The following is a 15318-nucleotide window of genomic DNA, read 5'->3' as shown; positions in this document are numbered from 1 at the left end:
AACCAAATTTTACCCCCAGAGAGGCAGAGGTGGGGCAGCGTCTGACGATTTGCCTCTGCCCTGGTAAGAAACCGTAAAGCCGTCATCGCCTGACATTTGTTATAAACAAGTTTGCTTAACTTCCCCATACAGACTCTTATAAAACCAAAAAATATTTTTAATATTTACCCTAAAAGGGTATTTTCCATCCTGGCACCTGAGAATTTGATAATTTTAGTTGCTCGCTATTTAGACAGATTCAACCACAAATGAACAATAAAACTCGGATACTTGAATAATGCGAGCGCAATGCTGACCACATTACCTACTACAGTGTACTGTCGTGTACCGTTACGGTCTTGAGTGAAGTGCTCTAACACACTTTAAGGCCCTGATCCAATATGGATTGTTGCGCCAACGATTATTATAATTATTACTTGAACAATGCAGCCCGTAATTATGGTACCCAACGCTTATGAAACATTTCATTTGCCTGATTATTATTGCAAACATCCTCATTATCTACAACAAAACTGCCATTTATGTATCTTGTGAGAAGTCGAAACCTTGATAACACACTCGTCCACACACGTGCATTCCATTTAGATAACTCAGTTCTATCGGATAAAATATGGTAGTATTCCTATTGATATTTCATACCTGTGTTGTAGGCCGTATAATGAGCAACGCTATCCACAGTCGTAGGAATGCAACAAGCGGTCCGAATGCGACGAACAAGTACGCGTAGTCTCCTCCTGACCTAGTGATGCATGTGCCAAGTTCAGCATAGCAAAGTGCTCCAATAGTCGACAAGCAACCGCAAACAGTCCAAATGAAGAGTGAGGTACCCACGGATCTAAAATGGTAAGAACAGAATCTCTTAGTTGATGGAAAAATAAACATTTTATTACGCCCCCGAATCCACTTCCGCTTGTGACGTAAGAAGATACTGACGTATTTCTCCAGATGATTCTTATCTAGGGTGATGAATGGAATACGTGAAAATCGCTTGGGAGAGAGCTGCCATTTGAAAATTAAGTGAGAGTGAGCGGAGTGTTTTTCAGCTAAATCAAATGTAGATGATTTTATCTATAGGAAAGATTATTGCGAATAAAGCGATTTCCAAGCATTAATGACGTGCTCCTAGCTTTTTGCAAAAGGATGACCATTGGATTGTACGTTAATTTTCATAAGATATTCTAAGAGCTATGATGCTAGAAATATGTTGAGCGTCTTACTGTATAGTTGCACCTATCAAAAGTTTGCCTAAATACTTTGAAGTTTTGGTAGCACAATTGTCAGAACCCTAGATTCTCAAAAAATGTTTTTCAATAGGTATTCGACAGTCATGGTTTTAGTATGGTAAAAAGAAGAGTTCCAAAAATATACGCAGTAACTACTATATGCGGAGCCGCCAGATATTTCGATGCAGCGAAAATAGTAACAACAACAGTAAAGAAGCAAAATTGAAGAGCAAAATAGCACACGAGCGCTGACGGAACAACAGAGTTTCTCGAGCGACCACTAGGACTAGAAGCCTACTACAATCCTCGAACAACCTGGAACACAGAACGAATAGCCGCATCGTGGAAAAGAGGAATAATCATTCAACTTTCGGAAAAGCACAGGAACTAGCACATTGAGGGGTATTAATCGTTGTAGAATGGACTTATCACTGTGCATCGCTTTTAAGGATTTCAAGTAAATATTCGATAAGCCTAGCCATAACTGTAACTGTAAGCTGTAACCAGTTAGGAAGTCGCAAAAAAATATTATGTTTAGTTCTGGCTTTTGGATCTAAATGCCTTCGGACTAAACACGGTAGTCAAACCAGAATGCCCGCCCTCTCAGCGCTATTCAATACGATATTGGACAAAGTGACGATTAAAATACCAGATAAGGCACAATCGTATGTAAGGTAGACACCATTCTGTCACAACACGCAGCTAAGTAAGATAGGTAGGCAGGAAGACTATATCGGAGAAGCAACTCCCAGCGCATTCTTCGACATTTTATAGGCAGAAAAATCATTGCGGATCTTCGACCACGACGGTGATTGCGGGAGAAAAATTTCGCGCATAAGGTCTGTTGTTAGTGCCGCGTATTTAATGCAGTGCATTGGTATGCGCCCACGTGGTTGCGGGGATGGGAGACTGCACAGCTGTTTATGGCTTGTCAAATGAAATGCGGAAGCACACATAGGAAAGCTATCTAAGCGCCATCGGTACATCGGTACATTAACCACATGGGTCAAATATACACAATGATATTCCGTACCTCATTGCCGCTGGATTTGCTCCTGTATACAGTCTTCTTGAGTAAGAAAAATTGAAAAGAACGGAACAAAAGATGGGCAGGAATACTCCCAATGGAAAGGCTTTGTGGAGGTCCTTGCTCTAATTAGATAGATTAGAAACAAAAGGAGCAAGAAGAAGGAAACGCTCAAGCTGAATTAGGAAAAGAATATTGGGAAGATCTCTGTTAAGTTTTTGACAACAATTCTTACTTTCATCAAGTACTACCCATATTTGGATTATCAGTCTTGATAGCCAAAGGAGATAGTCCATCGATAGAGATAGAGTTCCATTGAAGAAGTTACACTGCAGAAATGCAACCTTTTAAACATTGCCTAGTATTCGGTTAATCCCATGTACGCAACCATGTTCACAATACTTCCAAATCCATAGATGTCATCCTTCTGCCTTAGGAAATTTAATCATCTGAAGTCTCTAATGTTTTCGTCTACTATTGCGACTAATATACATCCGGGACCTCCCATTCTGCTAAACTCAAGACACCGATGTTGGCTGATTATATATTCATTATTATGGGGCAATAGAAGTACCTAAATTAGTTTTTTGCGCTATCTTTGAGAGTTTCCAGTGCAGGAAGACCATTAGGTGGAGATTGTTTAAAATTACTACGCACCGCTGTCCTCCCGCTTCCTCAAAGAAGTGCATGACTCAGCTTAGGAAAATTTTCCCACGACTGGATGAAATTACCAGACTAATTGGAATCTTTCCACTGTCAAAAAGACCAGTTTACCACTGGATCTTCCACAATCCCAACGAGTCCCAAATGATTTCTTCTTCCAGACTACGTTCATCAACCATTGCTATTTGACTACGTTCATCAACCATTGCTATTGCTGCCTGACTTTCCTACCATATTAGCCTTGCTGAGATTGCCCCTATCCCAAAAGAGAACTAAACTAGACATTCCCATCCTATCTTCCTCCGCCAAGATTCTTGTGCGGACAATTGAAGCGACATGCAAGTATTAGAAGGCCGACAATATCCTCCCTGATTTACATTTCGCAGCCGACGCTTGAGTAAGGACTTGAAATCTTTAAATTTGACTTATTTCGAAGTTAATTTGAAATTCCTCACCATAATCTGATTCCTTGCCTTAATCTGAGAGAAAAGGTTTGTAGCACTATGGGTTCAAATTCATGCTCGATGCGATTTCTCTTTTCCATTCGATAACGAAGTTAATACTAAGCACCTTTCCTTCCTTTATATTTCCACAAAAGGCAGCTTCCACCTTGCATCTTGAAAATAGAAGCTAGCGAATTGAATACTATCATAAACAGAACAAAGGGAAGTTTTTCAGAGTAGTTGTTATTCAGTTTATCTCCTCACCCATCGATTCCCAACCGCTAGCACCGTCAATTCTATAGGAGTTACCCTTGCAATTTTTGAAATGCAGTGGTCGAAGTTTTTCGTTATATCCGCCATTATATGTATACGTAAGTAATCTTACTCCAGCCTTACAATTTCCAACTATAATAAGGGTAATTATTACTCCTGCTGTATCTACTCCACTTATTCATCATCGAAGGCCCGAATATTTACCCCTTCCGCGAAACATATTCGGTATCAATACCATTGTTTTCGCAAACTAAATTTATGAAAAACACGCACTCATAGTATCCTAGGCCTCCATCAAAACCCGAATATCAAAAAAGTAAACTGAAAATTTTTCACCGATTTAAAATCCTAATGAATCTCATAATTTATTCAATTTGACGATTAACGCATCATGCAATATCCGGGTAGCTCTATGTTATTTGGCAATATAGATTATCTGTTCTGTGGAATGTGTGTTATGTTGGAGTAAGCCCTACTCACAATGCAATTTCCAAACATACCGGTTTTGCGCCGAGGTCCACCAATTCGATATCGCTAAAACCTGTCTGGCGTCCTGACCTACGCCATCGCTCCATCTCAGGTCTGCCTCGTCTTCTTTTTCTACTATAGATATTCCCCTTATAGATTTTTCGCGCTGGATCATCCTCATCCATACGGATTAAGTGACCCGCCCACCGTAACCTAATGAGCCGGATTTTATCCACAACCAGACGGTCATGGTATCGCTCATAAATTTCGTCGTTATGTAGGCTACAGAATCGTCCATCCTCATCTAAGTGACTAAAAATTCTTCGGAGGATTCTTCTCTTGAACACGGCCAAGAGTTCACAATTTTTCCTGCTAAGAACCCAAGTCCCCGAGGAATACATGAGGACTGGCTAGATCATAGTCTTGTACAGTAAGAGCTTTGACCCTATGGTGAGACGTTTCGAGCGGAACAGTTTTTATAAGCTGAAATAGGCTCTGTTGGCTGACAACAACCGTGCGCGGATTTCATCGTCATAGCTGTTATTGGTTGTGATTTTCGACCCTAGATAGGAGAAATTTTCAACGGTCTTAAAGTTGTAGTCTCCTATCTTCTTTGTTTTCGTTTGACCAGTGCGATTCAATGTTGTTCGTTCTTTTGGTTTTGGCACTGACGGTGCCATCATGTACTTCGTCTTGCCTTCATTAATGTGCAGCCCAAGATCTTGCGCCGCCTGCTCGATCTGGATGAAGGTAGACCAGTAATTGGGTGGACTTGAAGAGGATGGTGCCTCTCGCGTTAACATCGGCATCGCGAATCACTTTCTCAAGGACCTCAACCTGGCCCTTCTTCAATCTAGAGGACGCATGATAGGGCATCCCGTTGTCGAAGACCCTTGTTGATGTCGAATGGTCTTGAGAGTGATCCTGCTGCTTTTATCTGGCCTCACACATTGGTCAGGGTCAGCCTAGTCAGTCTTATCACTTTCGTTGGGATACCGAATTCTCTCATGGCCGTGTACAGTTTTACCTTGGCTATGCTATCATACGCGGCTTTAAAGTCGATGAAGAGATGGTGCAAGTGATGTCCATATTCCAACAGTTTTTCTATTGCTTGCCGCAGAGAGAAAATCTGATCTGTTGTTGATTTGCCTGGAGTGAAGCCTCTTTGTTATGGGCCAATGATGTTCCCGGCATATGGGGCTATTCGGCTTAACAAGAGAGCGTAAGATATTCTTCTAAGATGGTAGTCAGCAACGTGACACCTCTATAATTGCTGCACTGTGTGATATCTCCCTTTTGATGTATGAGACAAATAATGCCCCTTTGCCAGTCATCAGGCATTGATTCGCTGTCGCACACCTTGAGGACAAGTTGATGAACCACTTGATGTAATTGGTCGCCTCCATATTTAACCAATTCAGCATTAATTTCATCGGCTCCTGGCGACTTATGATTTTTAAGCCGATGAATTGCACGGACTGTTTCTTCTATATTTGGTGGTGGCAGTATTTGTCCGTCGTCTTCAGTTGGCGGGACCTCCAACTTGCTGATGTTCTGGTTGTTCAGTAGTTCATCAAAGTACTCAACCCATCGCTCCAAAATACCCATTCTGTCGGAAATCAGATTTCACTCTTTGTCTTGGCAGGAAGAACATCAAGGTGTGTTAGGCTTCATCCTGCTGACTTGTTGGTAAAACTTCCGCGCCTGGTGCGGTTGCTTCCTGTTGTTTTCGAGTTCACCGACCTGTTGGTTCTCCCAGGCTTCCTTTTTCCATCTGTGAACTCGCTTCTCCGCTCGCCGGAGTTCGTGATAAGTCTCCGAGCGTGCCCGCGCCCTTTGAGAATGCAACATTACTCGGTATGCAGCATTCTTCCATTTCCTTGCTAAATTACACTATTAGTTTGGAATAAATGCGATACAGACAAACTCCCCGGACAGAATGTACATCCAACCCAGACCAGGCCCCCTCCACTGCTTTGTTTTGTTTGTGGCTCGTCGAATCCCTTCCTCGGTAACATTCGCAAATATTATGTGTGGGATGTTGGCATCGTGTTGGCGTGTGTTTTCGATGGCAATCCACTCGTAAACTCGCGGTGCTGAACGAATAACCACCAAACTCCACGCCAATATACTTTTACTTCTGTTATCGAAAATTGCATTGCCTGGAAACTCTGTTGGTATCCATTACGTGATCTGAAAAAGCTCCACTGGTTCCTCGCGTACGGTCTGATTTGAACACATCTGGAGTGACTTTCACCATCGAGTCTCCTGACCGTGTAACCTAACAGCGGAAACTGCACTACAATACACAAATGATTGTAGTAGCAGTAGCAACCTATCAGCACCCAGTCGAGACGCAATTTCATTATTGATTTGAGATAGAATTCTCGGAATTGCTAGAGATGCATAAAGTCTGCGAATTCCTAGTCTAAGCAAAGGATACATTGCCGAGAATTCTATAAATGCTGTTTAGAATTCGTCCCGAACCTTAGCTTTGGTAAGTACTGAAACTGTTACCCTGCCTCCATCGCTTCTTGGTCATTGGTTTCCGCAATGACCTCAAGTCGAACACGCTCCCCGATGAGGGCGGAGATTGTGTCTCTGCGAGTAATAAAGCGGTACTGGTCTGTAAACCACTGCACAATCACGTGCGCGTATCACGGAAAACGCAATCATTATTAAAATTTCATTTTATTTCTAAAAGTATCATCGGGGCAATGAAGAAGATATTATATGATATACCACTTTGTGGGAAGATCAGTCCCTCGCGGCACGTGGGGCCGGACCACTTATTTTCTTCTTTTCTAGTTTTACCACCATTATAATATATCCTACAATATCGCCTTACGATGTTTTTTAGATCGTATGGATATTAAAATGCCTTCTAACGTAACGCCTTAGCAGGGGGCTTATCATACGAATGATCCCTTGCTAGCACGATCACATTTCTAACCAAGATACTTACCGTGCCTGCCAAATGCATTCTTATCATCTGACTGAGGCTGAAAACATGGTGGAACGACGAGAAGCGCGAGTAAAGCATCGAAAACACGCAAAGGCTAACATATGGGATCGGGCATAGCCGAGCGGTGCGAGTCCTTTGTTTTCGACGCTTTGCTCACCGGTATCATCGTCACTTTGCTCGCCGTTCCACTGTTTTGAACATAACGCGTTTATGCAGATTGATCGTATTTAGTAATACACGAATTTTTGGTTCCCAAGGAAGGTACTCAAAGGTTAGTGTAGGTTCCAGGGCGAAAAGTGGATTGGTACCCGTGATGTAGCATAAAACCTGGGAAACGCCTCCTGAATCAACACCAACGGCTTTACTACCAAACCTTACCTCCACCTCCACGTGGTGATCGCTGGGAGCTCTTTCTTAACGAAAAGCTGCAGACGGAGAAGGATGAAGCCGAGTCTCCCGCGCCTAAAAACGGGACAAATTGTACCAACTGGTCCTCCAGGTTGGGGGTTGGGTAGGACTGACAACCCTACACGGAAAACAACTTGTTACGAAGCCACAACAGGAGCCTCGGACTGGACGGATTACACAACGACGAACCCGGCAACGACAAACGAATAACGATTTGCGCATTTTCTCATGGAACGTGCGCTTCCTGTACAGAGATGAAGCTGCTGAGCAGCTAGCTGATACCCTAACCCAAAATAAGGCTGATGTAACAGCGTTACAGAAGATGCGTTGGACAAGGACAAGTTTTCTGGAAAAGAGCCCCTACACCATATATTATAGTGGCCATCCAGTAAACCATGTGCTCGGAGTAGGTTTCTTAGTCAGCCAGAAAATGAAACCTGCTGTTATCGGCTTTGAAAACATAAACGAACGGCTATGCACTCTGCGCTTGCGAGGCAAATTTATAAATATAAGTCTCATTAACGTTCACGCCCCTACAGAGGAGACTGCAGAGTCGAAGAAGGATACCTTCTACGAGGCAGTTGAGCGGACCCTCGAAGCCTCTGCCAAGTATGATATCAAAATCAAAAAGGTGTGGCACAGCGAATCAATGCCTGACGATTGGCAAAGAGGCATTATCTGTCTCATACATAAAAAGGGAGATATCACACAGTGCAGCGATTATAGAGGTATCACGTTGCTGAGTACCATCTATGAGATATTCTCCGCTATCTTGCTAGGCCGGATAGCCCCATACGCCCAGAACATCATTGGCCCAAACTAAAGAGGCTTCACTCCATGCAAATCAGCAACAGATCAGATTTTCTCTCTGCAGCAAGCGATGGAAAAACTGTTGGAATATGGAAAACAGTTGCACCATCTATTCATCGACTTTAAAGCCGCCTATGATAGCATAGCCAGTGTAAAACTGTACACGGCCATAAGAGAATTCGGTATCCCGACGAAATTGATAAGACTGACTAGGCTGACCCTGACCAATATGCGACGCCAGATAAAAGCAGCAGGACCACTCTCAAGACCATTCGATATCAACAACGGTCTACGACAAGGGGATGCCCTATCATGGGTCCTATTTAACCTGGCCCTCGAGAAAGTGATCCGTGATGCTGAGGTAAAAGCAAGAGGTACAATCCTCTTTAAGTCCACCCAATGACTGGCCTATGCTGACGATATCGACATCATGGGAAGAACCACCCGAGATGTACAAACTGCCTTCATCCAGATCGAGCAGGCGGTGATCGGCGCGAGATCTTGGGCTGCACATCAATGAAGGCAAGACAAAGTATATGGTGGCAACGTCGGCACCAAAAACCAACCAACCAACAACACCACACCGCACTGGTCAAACGGGAAAAATAAAAATAGGAGACTACAACTTTGAGACCGTTGAAAATTTCTCCTATCTAGGGTCGAAAATCATAACCGATAACAGCTACGTTGATAAAATCCACGTACGGTTGTTCACAGCCAACAGAACCTATTTCAGCTTACAAAAACTGTTCCGCGCGAAACGTCGCACCATAGGGTCAAAGCTCTTACCTTACAAGACAATGATCTTGCCAGTCCTCATCTATTCCTCGGAAACTTGGGTTCTTAGCAAGAAGAATTGCGAACCTTTGGCCGCGTTCGAGAGAAGAATCCTCCGAAGAATTGTTGGTCCCCTACATGAGAATAGACGATTTCGTAGCCTACATTTCGACGAAATTCATGAGCGATACTATGACCGTGCGGTTGTGGATAAAATCCGGCTCAATAGATTACGGTGGGCGGGTCAATTAATCCGTATGGATAAGGATGATCCAGCCCGGAAAATCTATAAGGGGAATATCTATGGTAGAAAAGAAGACGAGGCAGGCCCTGCCTGAGATGGAGCGATGGCGTAGGTCAGGACGCCAGACAGCTTTTAGGGATATCTGGAGATCCTTATTAAGGCAGGCCTAGACCGGATACTGGTTGTTGCGCCGTTGATGATGATGATGATGATGATGATGAAGGAAGGACGATGCGCTTACCAAAGGGCCCAACTTCCTTGCTTATGAAGGGTCCGAACAATGGAAACGTGAGACATGCAGTATCTCCTTCCCATCTTACGTTAGCAGTACCATCCATACCAATGGATGTGAGACTTATCTAACATCTCTGCCGTCTTAGATGTCGGCACCCGATTGCAAGGAAACACAACTCTACATGGAGCTCGAAAAGCTCTCCTCTGTGTATTTGTCAAACATGCAATTAATAACTTAAATTAATGTCACAGTTTAAAACTTAGATTAAATTTTATGTTAAAATAATCGTTAAGTTTATTAACTTTTTGTATACATCTAGGTTCAAGGTTTTCCAAGAATTTTTCGAAAAGAAACATGTTTGGACTTATAATTATATATAGCTAGTTGATTCTATGTTAAGGAAAGATCTAGGAATGAACTGCTGAGCTAAGACTGGGAAACATTGCTAACCAAGAGTATTGTGAAAGCCTACTGGCCATTGTAATTTAACAATCGCTAAATACTGAATTTAGAAACTGCGCGCACATAGCCATCGTGATTTTGATAAAAATTATAATGAATGAAATTTTGACTACGCCAACTCATAAGATTACATCAGAATTTTAATGGTGCAAGTTTAGGTATTACTACCATACCCGCATCCATAAATTCCGAAGATTCAAATTACATTGTGGTATGTGGAGTGTAAGCAATTTTTGCGTGGTTATTATTTTATTGTTTACCATGCGGAAAATTGATCGCTTCAACAATTTTTTACTATGTGCGTATGTGTATTATAGACATATGATATACACATGCATGTAGCAAATTTAATTTAAAGCCATCTAAAAATGTGCAAAGATCTTTTATCTTACTAGCATGCCATGGAATGGCAGCACTAAAATCAAGGATTATCACCAAAGATACGCTCCCCATATAGAAAGAGATACTTACTCCGTATAGAAAAAAACACCTGTAGGTGATATAAATATCCCAGATCCGATGATTGTTCCCACAATGATGCCGACTCCGTTGATTAGCGTGATTTTTCGTTTCAAGACTATGTTATCCTTGCCATCATCCTTTCCATTTCCTATTGTGGTCGCCTTTCCCCCGTTTTTCTCATCGATATCATTGCTGAGCATACTTTCTCCACCCTCACTACCGTTTCGCGATATCACTTTCATTTTTCGAGCATTCTTAGACGACATTCTGATATCAGATTTTCCGAGTGAGAAATGTTCAGATTTTACACATAACGGCAACTAGAACACAAAACGCAATGATTTTCACACATGATAGAACGATAGAAATTCAGGAGTTAAATGGTCTGGTCAGCAGCCTTTTCCATGCAATATCAATAACAGTCACGATTTGAGAAACTGAAACTACGATAAAAAGACGCGCCGCGTGCGTGGTTCATTCAACTGAGAGGCAGGAGGGAACCTGTTTCGCCGGTGTTTATCAGGTAAAATGTGCACAACATATGCATATGTCATTCAACGAAACAGTCAATCATATTTCAAATACGTTTTCAAGGCAGATGTCGGCAAAACAGACGGATCCAGTTACCCTAGCCACGCGAGCGACGACTATCGTTCTGGGCCGCGTCCACGTTTCTGGATGAGTAACTTCCTCGGAATATTGCCTCAAAAACCTATCGGAGAATCGTCAGCCGTCCTATGCTCTGCAAACTGAGTCATTGCGATTGTAATACTATACAATGGAGGAAAGATACTCCGCTTTTAAAAAGAACGCTCCACACAACCGGCACGCTGGAAGCAACTCCATGAGTTCGAGAAACTGGTCTGGAGAAGCAGAACAGAGTCAGGAAGGAAGTAAGGTAGGAGCTAGATACTCTCCGGGCTTTCATGACGATTGCACATAATGTAAATGGCGAACTACTGCGCAAGGTAAGTTGGGAATCATTTTCCATATTTGCACACTCAGTAGTGATGACGACTACTACACGAGGCAAAGTTCAAAAGCTTCGAATATCAAGTTTGCGGAAAGGGGGTGTGTCGTAGAAGTACTCTTTGACGTCACTACTATGAGGCAAAAAACCAAAGCAAGATTTATTGACGGCAAACTACTTTCGCATGCAAAGTATCTACCGATCGCCCATAACGCCAGCGAATTTTTTCTTATGAAAGCGAACGGTGATCAAGGTTCTGAGAATCGAAAGCAATAACTTGATGCAAGTATCTATACTCTATAGAAAGTGGGTATATACTTATGTACATATGTAAGCATTATAGAGTTCGGAATAATTTATTAGAAAGTCAAACTTTGCAAATCACTGCTATAAAAGACTAATTAAGCACTTAAGTTAATTCGATCATTTCAAAGATAACGTTGCTATTTTTTGGCGCTGGCAAAAATTTGAACCGGTTGGAAAGCTTTCTATCAGCCGTTAACTCAAATTCCTTCCAAATTCTGCTGATTGACTATCCAGAATTGAGAAACCAATATCAAACGAGAACAACAAATAAAAATTCTCCTAGGTATTACTCTATATATATTTTTGGCCCCTACATGGATGGATGATGTAGCGTACATAATGACGAAATTTATACCAGGACCGTTTGGTTGTGGTTAAAATCCGGCCCGGCTCAATAGGTTGCGATGGGATGGATCCTTTGGGTGTGGATGACCCAGCCCGAAAAGTCTATAAGGGCAATATCTAAGATGTGGCAGATACTGCTTCATATGAAGCGATGACGTAGACCAGGACGCCAGACAGCTGTAAGGGATATCGAATTTGTGGACCTCTGCGCAAAACCGGGATGTCATGAGTGTTAAACTCAAAAAGAGGGTCGTCCGTGGACCAAAAGGGAGGAAGTAAGTTCCTTCCAAGGGGTCCGATTGGCTATCACGCTGCATTCTCAACGAAAAATTCACTTCGGCTTAGTTTAGATCTGATCATACGACGGATTTCACTTCAAAATAGTTCGCACTCATGTCCTGTTTTCGATTATATATAAATAGAACCATTACCACTTGTCGACACTTTCGGTCACGCTGTTCCCAGGGCAAAGCTGAGGTAGCATTTGATGAGTTGCCTCTGCCCTGAAGGAAACCGTCAGACCGGTTTTGTTTTGAAAATGACCTGACATTGGATGAAATACAGGCGAGTGAGAACTCAAAATAGGAGCTCCAAAAAGTGAAGCAGGTCTCATTCTTGGAACCTATCCAATCGAAAAATCTGAAAAAAATCATAGTAATGCATCTTTATAAAATCTAGGCCTCAAAATACATTCCATTTCGATATCTACTCAAATAAAGTTGATAATAACATGTTACCATATTTTAAAAATTTACCCGAAAAGTCTCCTTAAGGGGTTATATACAGTTAGAAGGCCGAAAAAAAGCGGATTTTCGAGAATTTTTTTTGAGAAACCTTTTAAAGTTATTGATCTAAATATTTGAACATATATTATGGTATCTTTTAACAATATTTTCAGACTTAAAACTAGTAAAAATATTTATTTGGACAGGAGCTACAGCTGATCTCCGGAAGCTCCTCTCAAAAAAGACGTTTTGCGGTGACCACTATATCACTGAACTGGAATCTCTGAAATTAAAAAACCAAACAGATTTCGTTAAAGTAATGTTATGTATCTAGTAATTAATCGAAGAAATAAGCAAAATAAATTTTTTTGACAAAATGGTGGCTTCTAGAAAAAAAAAATTGATTTTCGGCCTTAAATTGTTTATAAAAAAAAAAGTATTAATCGGTAAGATAAAATCTTCGATCAATTACTAAAAAATATATTTAAGAAACTTGTGTCAAAATTTGAGATCAATCGGTTTAGCCGCTTTTGAGTAATGTTGGTCACCGACTTTGAAAACACCATTTTGAGAAAAACGCGTTTAAAGTTTGAAAAGCACTTTACATAAGATGAAAAATTTTTTTTTTCAACTTACCTGGAGTCGTCTATTCCAGGACCATATAATAAACCCTCCGTCGCTTCGGCAGCTTCTAATAACTCGAGCTGATGTTGTCTGCGAGCCATTCTTCCATCTTGGGTGCTTTCACGCGCTCTGATATCGGAAATGGTCCCGCACTGCTCATCTTCTTTTTCAGCATATGAATGCGCATTGGGTCCAAGTATGATTCCTATTGCCTTCATATAATATAATAGTGATGCCATTCCTTAATCCACAAATTTTTCCTGCACCTTTTAACCCTAATCCGAGGACTCTCATGACAAATAAAAATCGTCAATTTATTTCATAAGAGTGCGCGACAAAAAGACTAGAATTTATGTTACGATCTGCACACTTATCACACAGCAAAACAATTTTAAAACCAAGTCCTCGTCCAGAAGCAGTTTGAAACTTCACATTTCCGTCACAGGTCTTACATTTCACATATTCAGAAATTGCTGTAAACACTGTTATAAAATTTAAAATGCGATACTCAACAGACGGATCACGCGGAACTGAGATTTCCTCTTGTTCTTTAAATTTTTTTGCCGAGGCACTGAAACTACTTTCATCCGTTTCGGCTGTTTTTGGATTAAAAACATTTTTTTCGCTTTTTTGGTCTCGACTTACGTATATTAAGAGATTTTCTCATTTCTCTAGAAGCCTTCATTTTCAAATTACAGATAGAATTTTAACGAACTCACAAGTTTACCGCTTGGCTTAGCTGCTCATACTGACTACCACCTTTCAGGTATAAAAGCGACAATAACACACTGATGTTTTACCCATCTAAATACATTAGAAGGGAACATTTAGAATAGGTAGGTGCACAAAAGGGATAGAGCGTTCCAGGTAAGCGCTGTCGCTCCGGCCTTATGCTTCCAACCGCTCTGAAACGCCTTTTAAAATTTGCATGTAACTTCGAAAATATTCACCGGAACGATATGAAATTTTCTGTGTGTATTATGGCAAAAAACCACATCCTACTTTTTAAATGCGCTTTCCTCGAAGCAGCATGTTGAAAACCTGCTGCCACCATAGCTCAAAAATTATCCCACGAAATTCTTTGTAATTTTCACGACTTATTCAGAGCATATTTCTACGGTCCGCAAACTAGGGTAATTGCGATTCATTCTGTAGTTTTTAAGGTTTTGTGTAAACACAAAACCTTATTAAAATCGGTTTACTGTCTGTCTGTCTGTCTGTCTGTCTGTCTGTCTGTCCGTCTGTCTGTCTGCCTGTCTGTCTGTCTGTCTGTCTGTCCGTCACACGCATTTTTCTCGGAGACGGTTATAGCGATTGACACCAAATTTGGTAGAAAGGTGGGAACTGTGAACGCTCACGCATACAGTGAATTACATCCTTTTATATGGAATTTAAGGGGGGGTCCCCATACATACAAAAGGGGGGTGTAACATTTTTTTTCATCAAATATAGTCATCTGGGGTATCAAATTAAAGGTCTCGATTAGTACTTTTCAAAGCCGATCTTAGTTTTGACATTCGTTGGAAGGGTGGGGAGCGCGGGGGGTTGAAAGTGATCACTTCTTTAAGGGGGCCATTCTCAGAAACTACCAAACCGAAAAATCTGAAAAAAATCAGGAGGCTGCCACTATACGGTGCCTGGGCTCCGAAATACCTTCCATGCCGATATCTGTTTAAATAAAGTTAATAATAGTATATTACTATAATTTTTTGTAATTGGTTAGAAACCCCCCTTAAGTTCATCCTAGTACCATGAAATTTTGCAATGATATAGGCTATAATATAGAGCATGATCTTACCAAGTTTGGTGGAAATCGGACTATTACTAACAAAGTTATAATACCTCAAATTTGTTGCTTCTTTGAAAATTGAAGACTATGAATATCAAT

The 15318-nt window shown here is 41.3% G+C and overlaps 1 protein-coding gene across 1 annotated transcript in view; it reads right to left on the bottom strand.

The window, feature by feature from the left end:
* LOC119646273 (Y+L amino acid transporter 2) overlaps positions 1-11377 on the bottom strand; it is a 33181-nt gene extending 21804 nt beyond the window's left edge. The window contains exons 1-2 of the mRNA XM_038046682.1: positions 10470-11377; positions 640-835 (exon numbers count right to left, since the gene is read on the bottom strand). Coding sequence (XP_037902610.1) covers positions 640-835; positions 10470-10726 — 453 coding nt within the window. The 5' untranslated portion in view covers positions 10727-11377. The remainder of the gene's footprint in view (positions 1-639; positions 836-10469) is intronic.
* Between the last annotated feature and the right edge of the window lie 3941 nt (positions 11378-15318).

This window comes from Hermetia illucens, chromosome 1 (assembly GCF_905115235.1).
Source record: "Hermetia illucens chromosome 1, iHerIll2.2.curated.20191125, whole genome shotgun sequence".
Taxonomy (NCBI): domain Eukaryota; kingdom Metazoa; phylum Arthropoda; class Insecta; order Diptera; family Stratiomyidae; genus Hermetia; species Hermetia illucens.
Note: the sequence above shows the minus strand (reverse complement) of the source record. Positions and strands in the feature narration are given on the sequence as shown.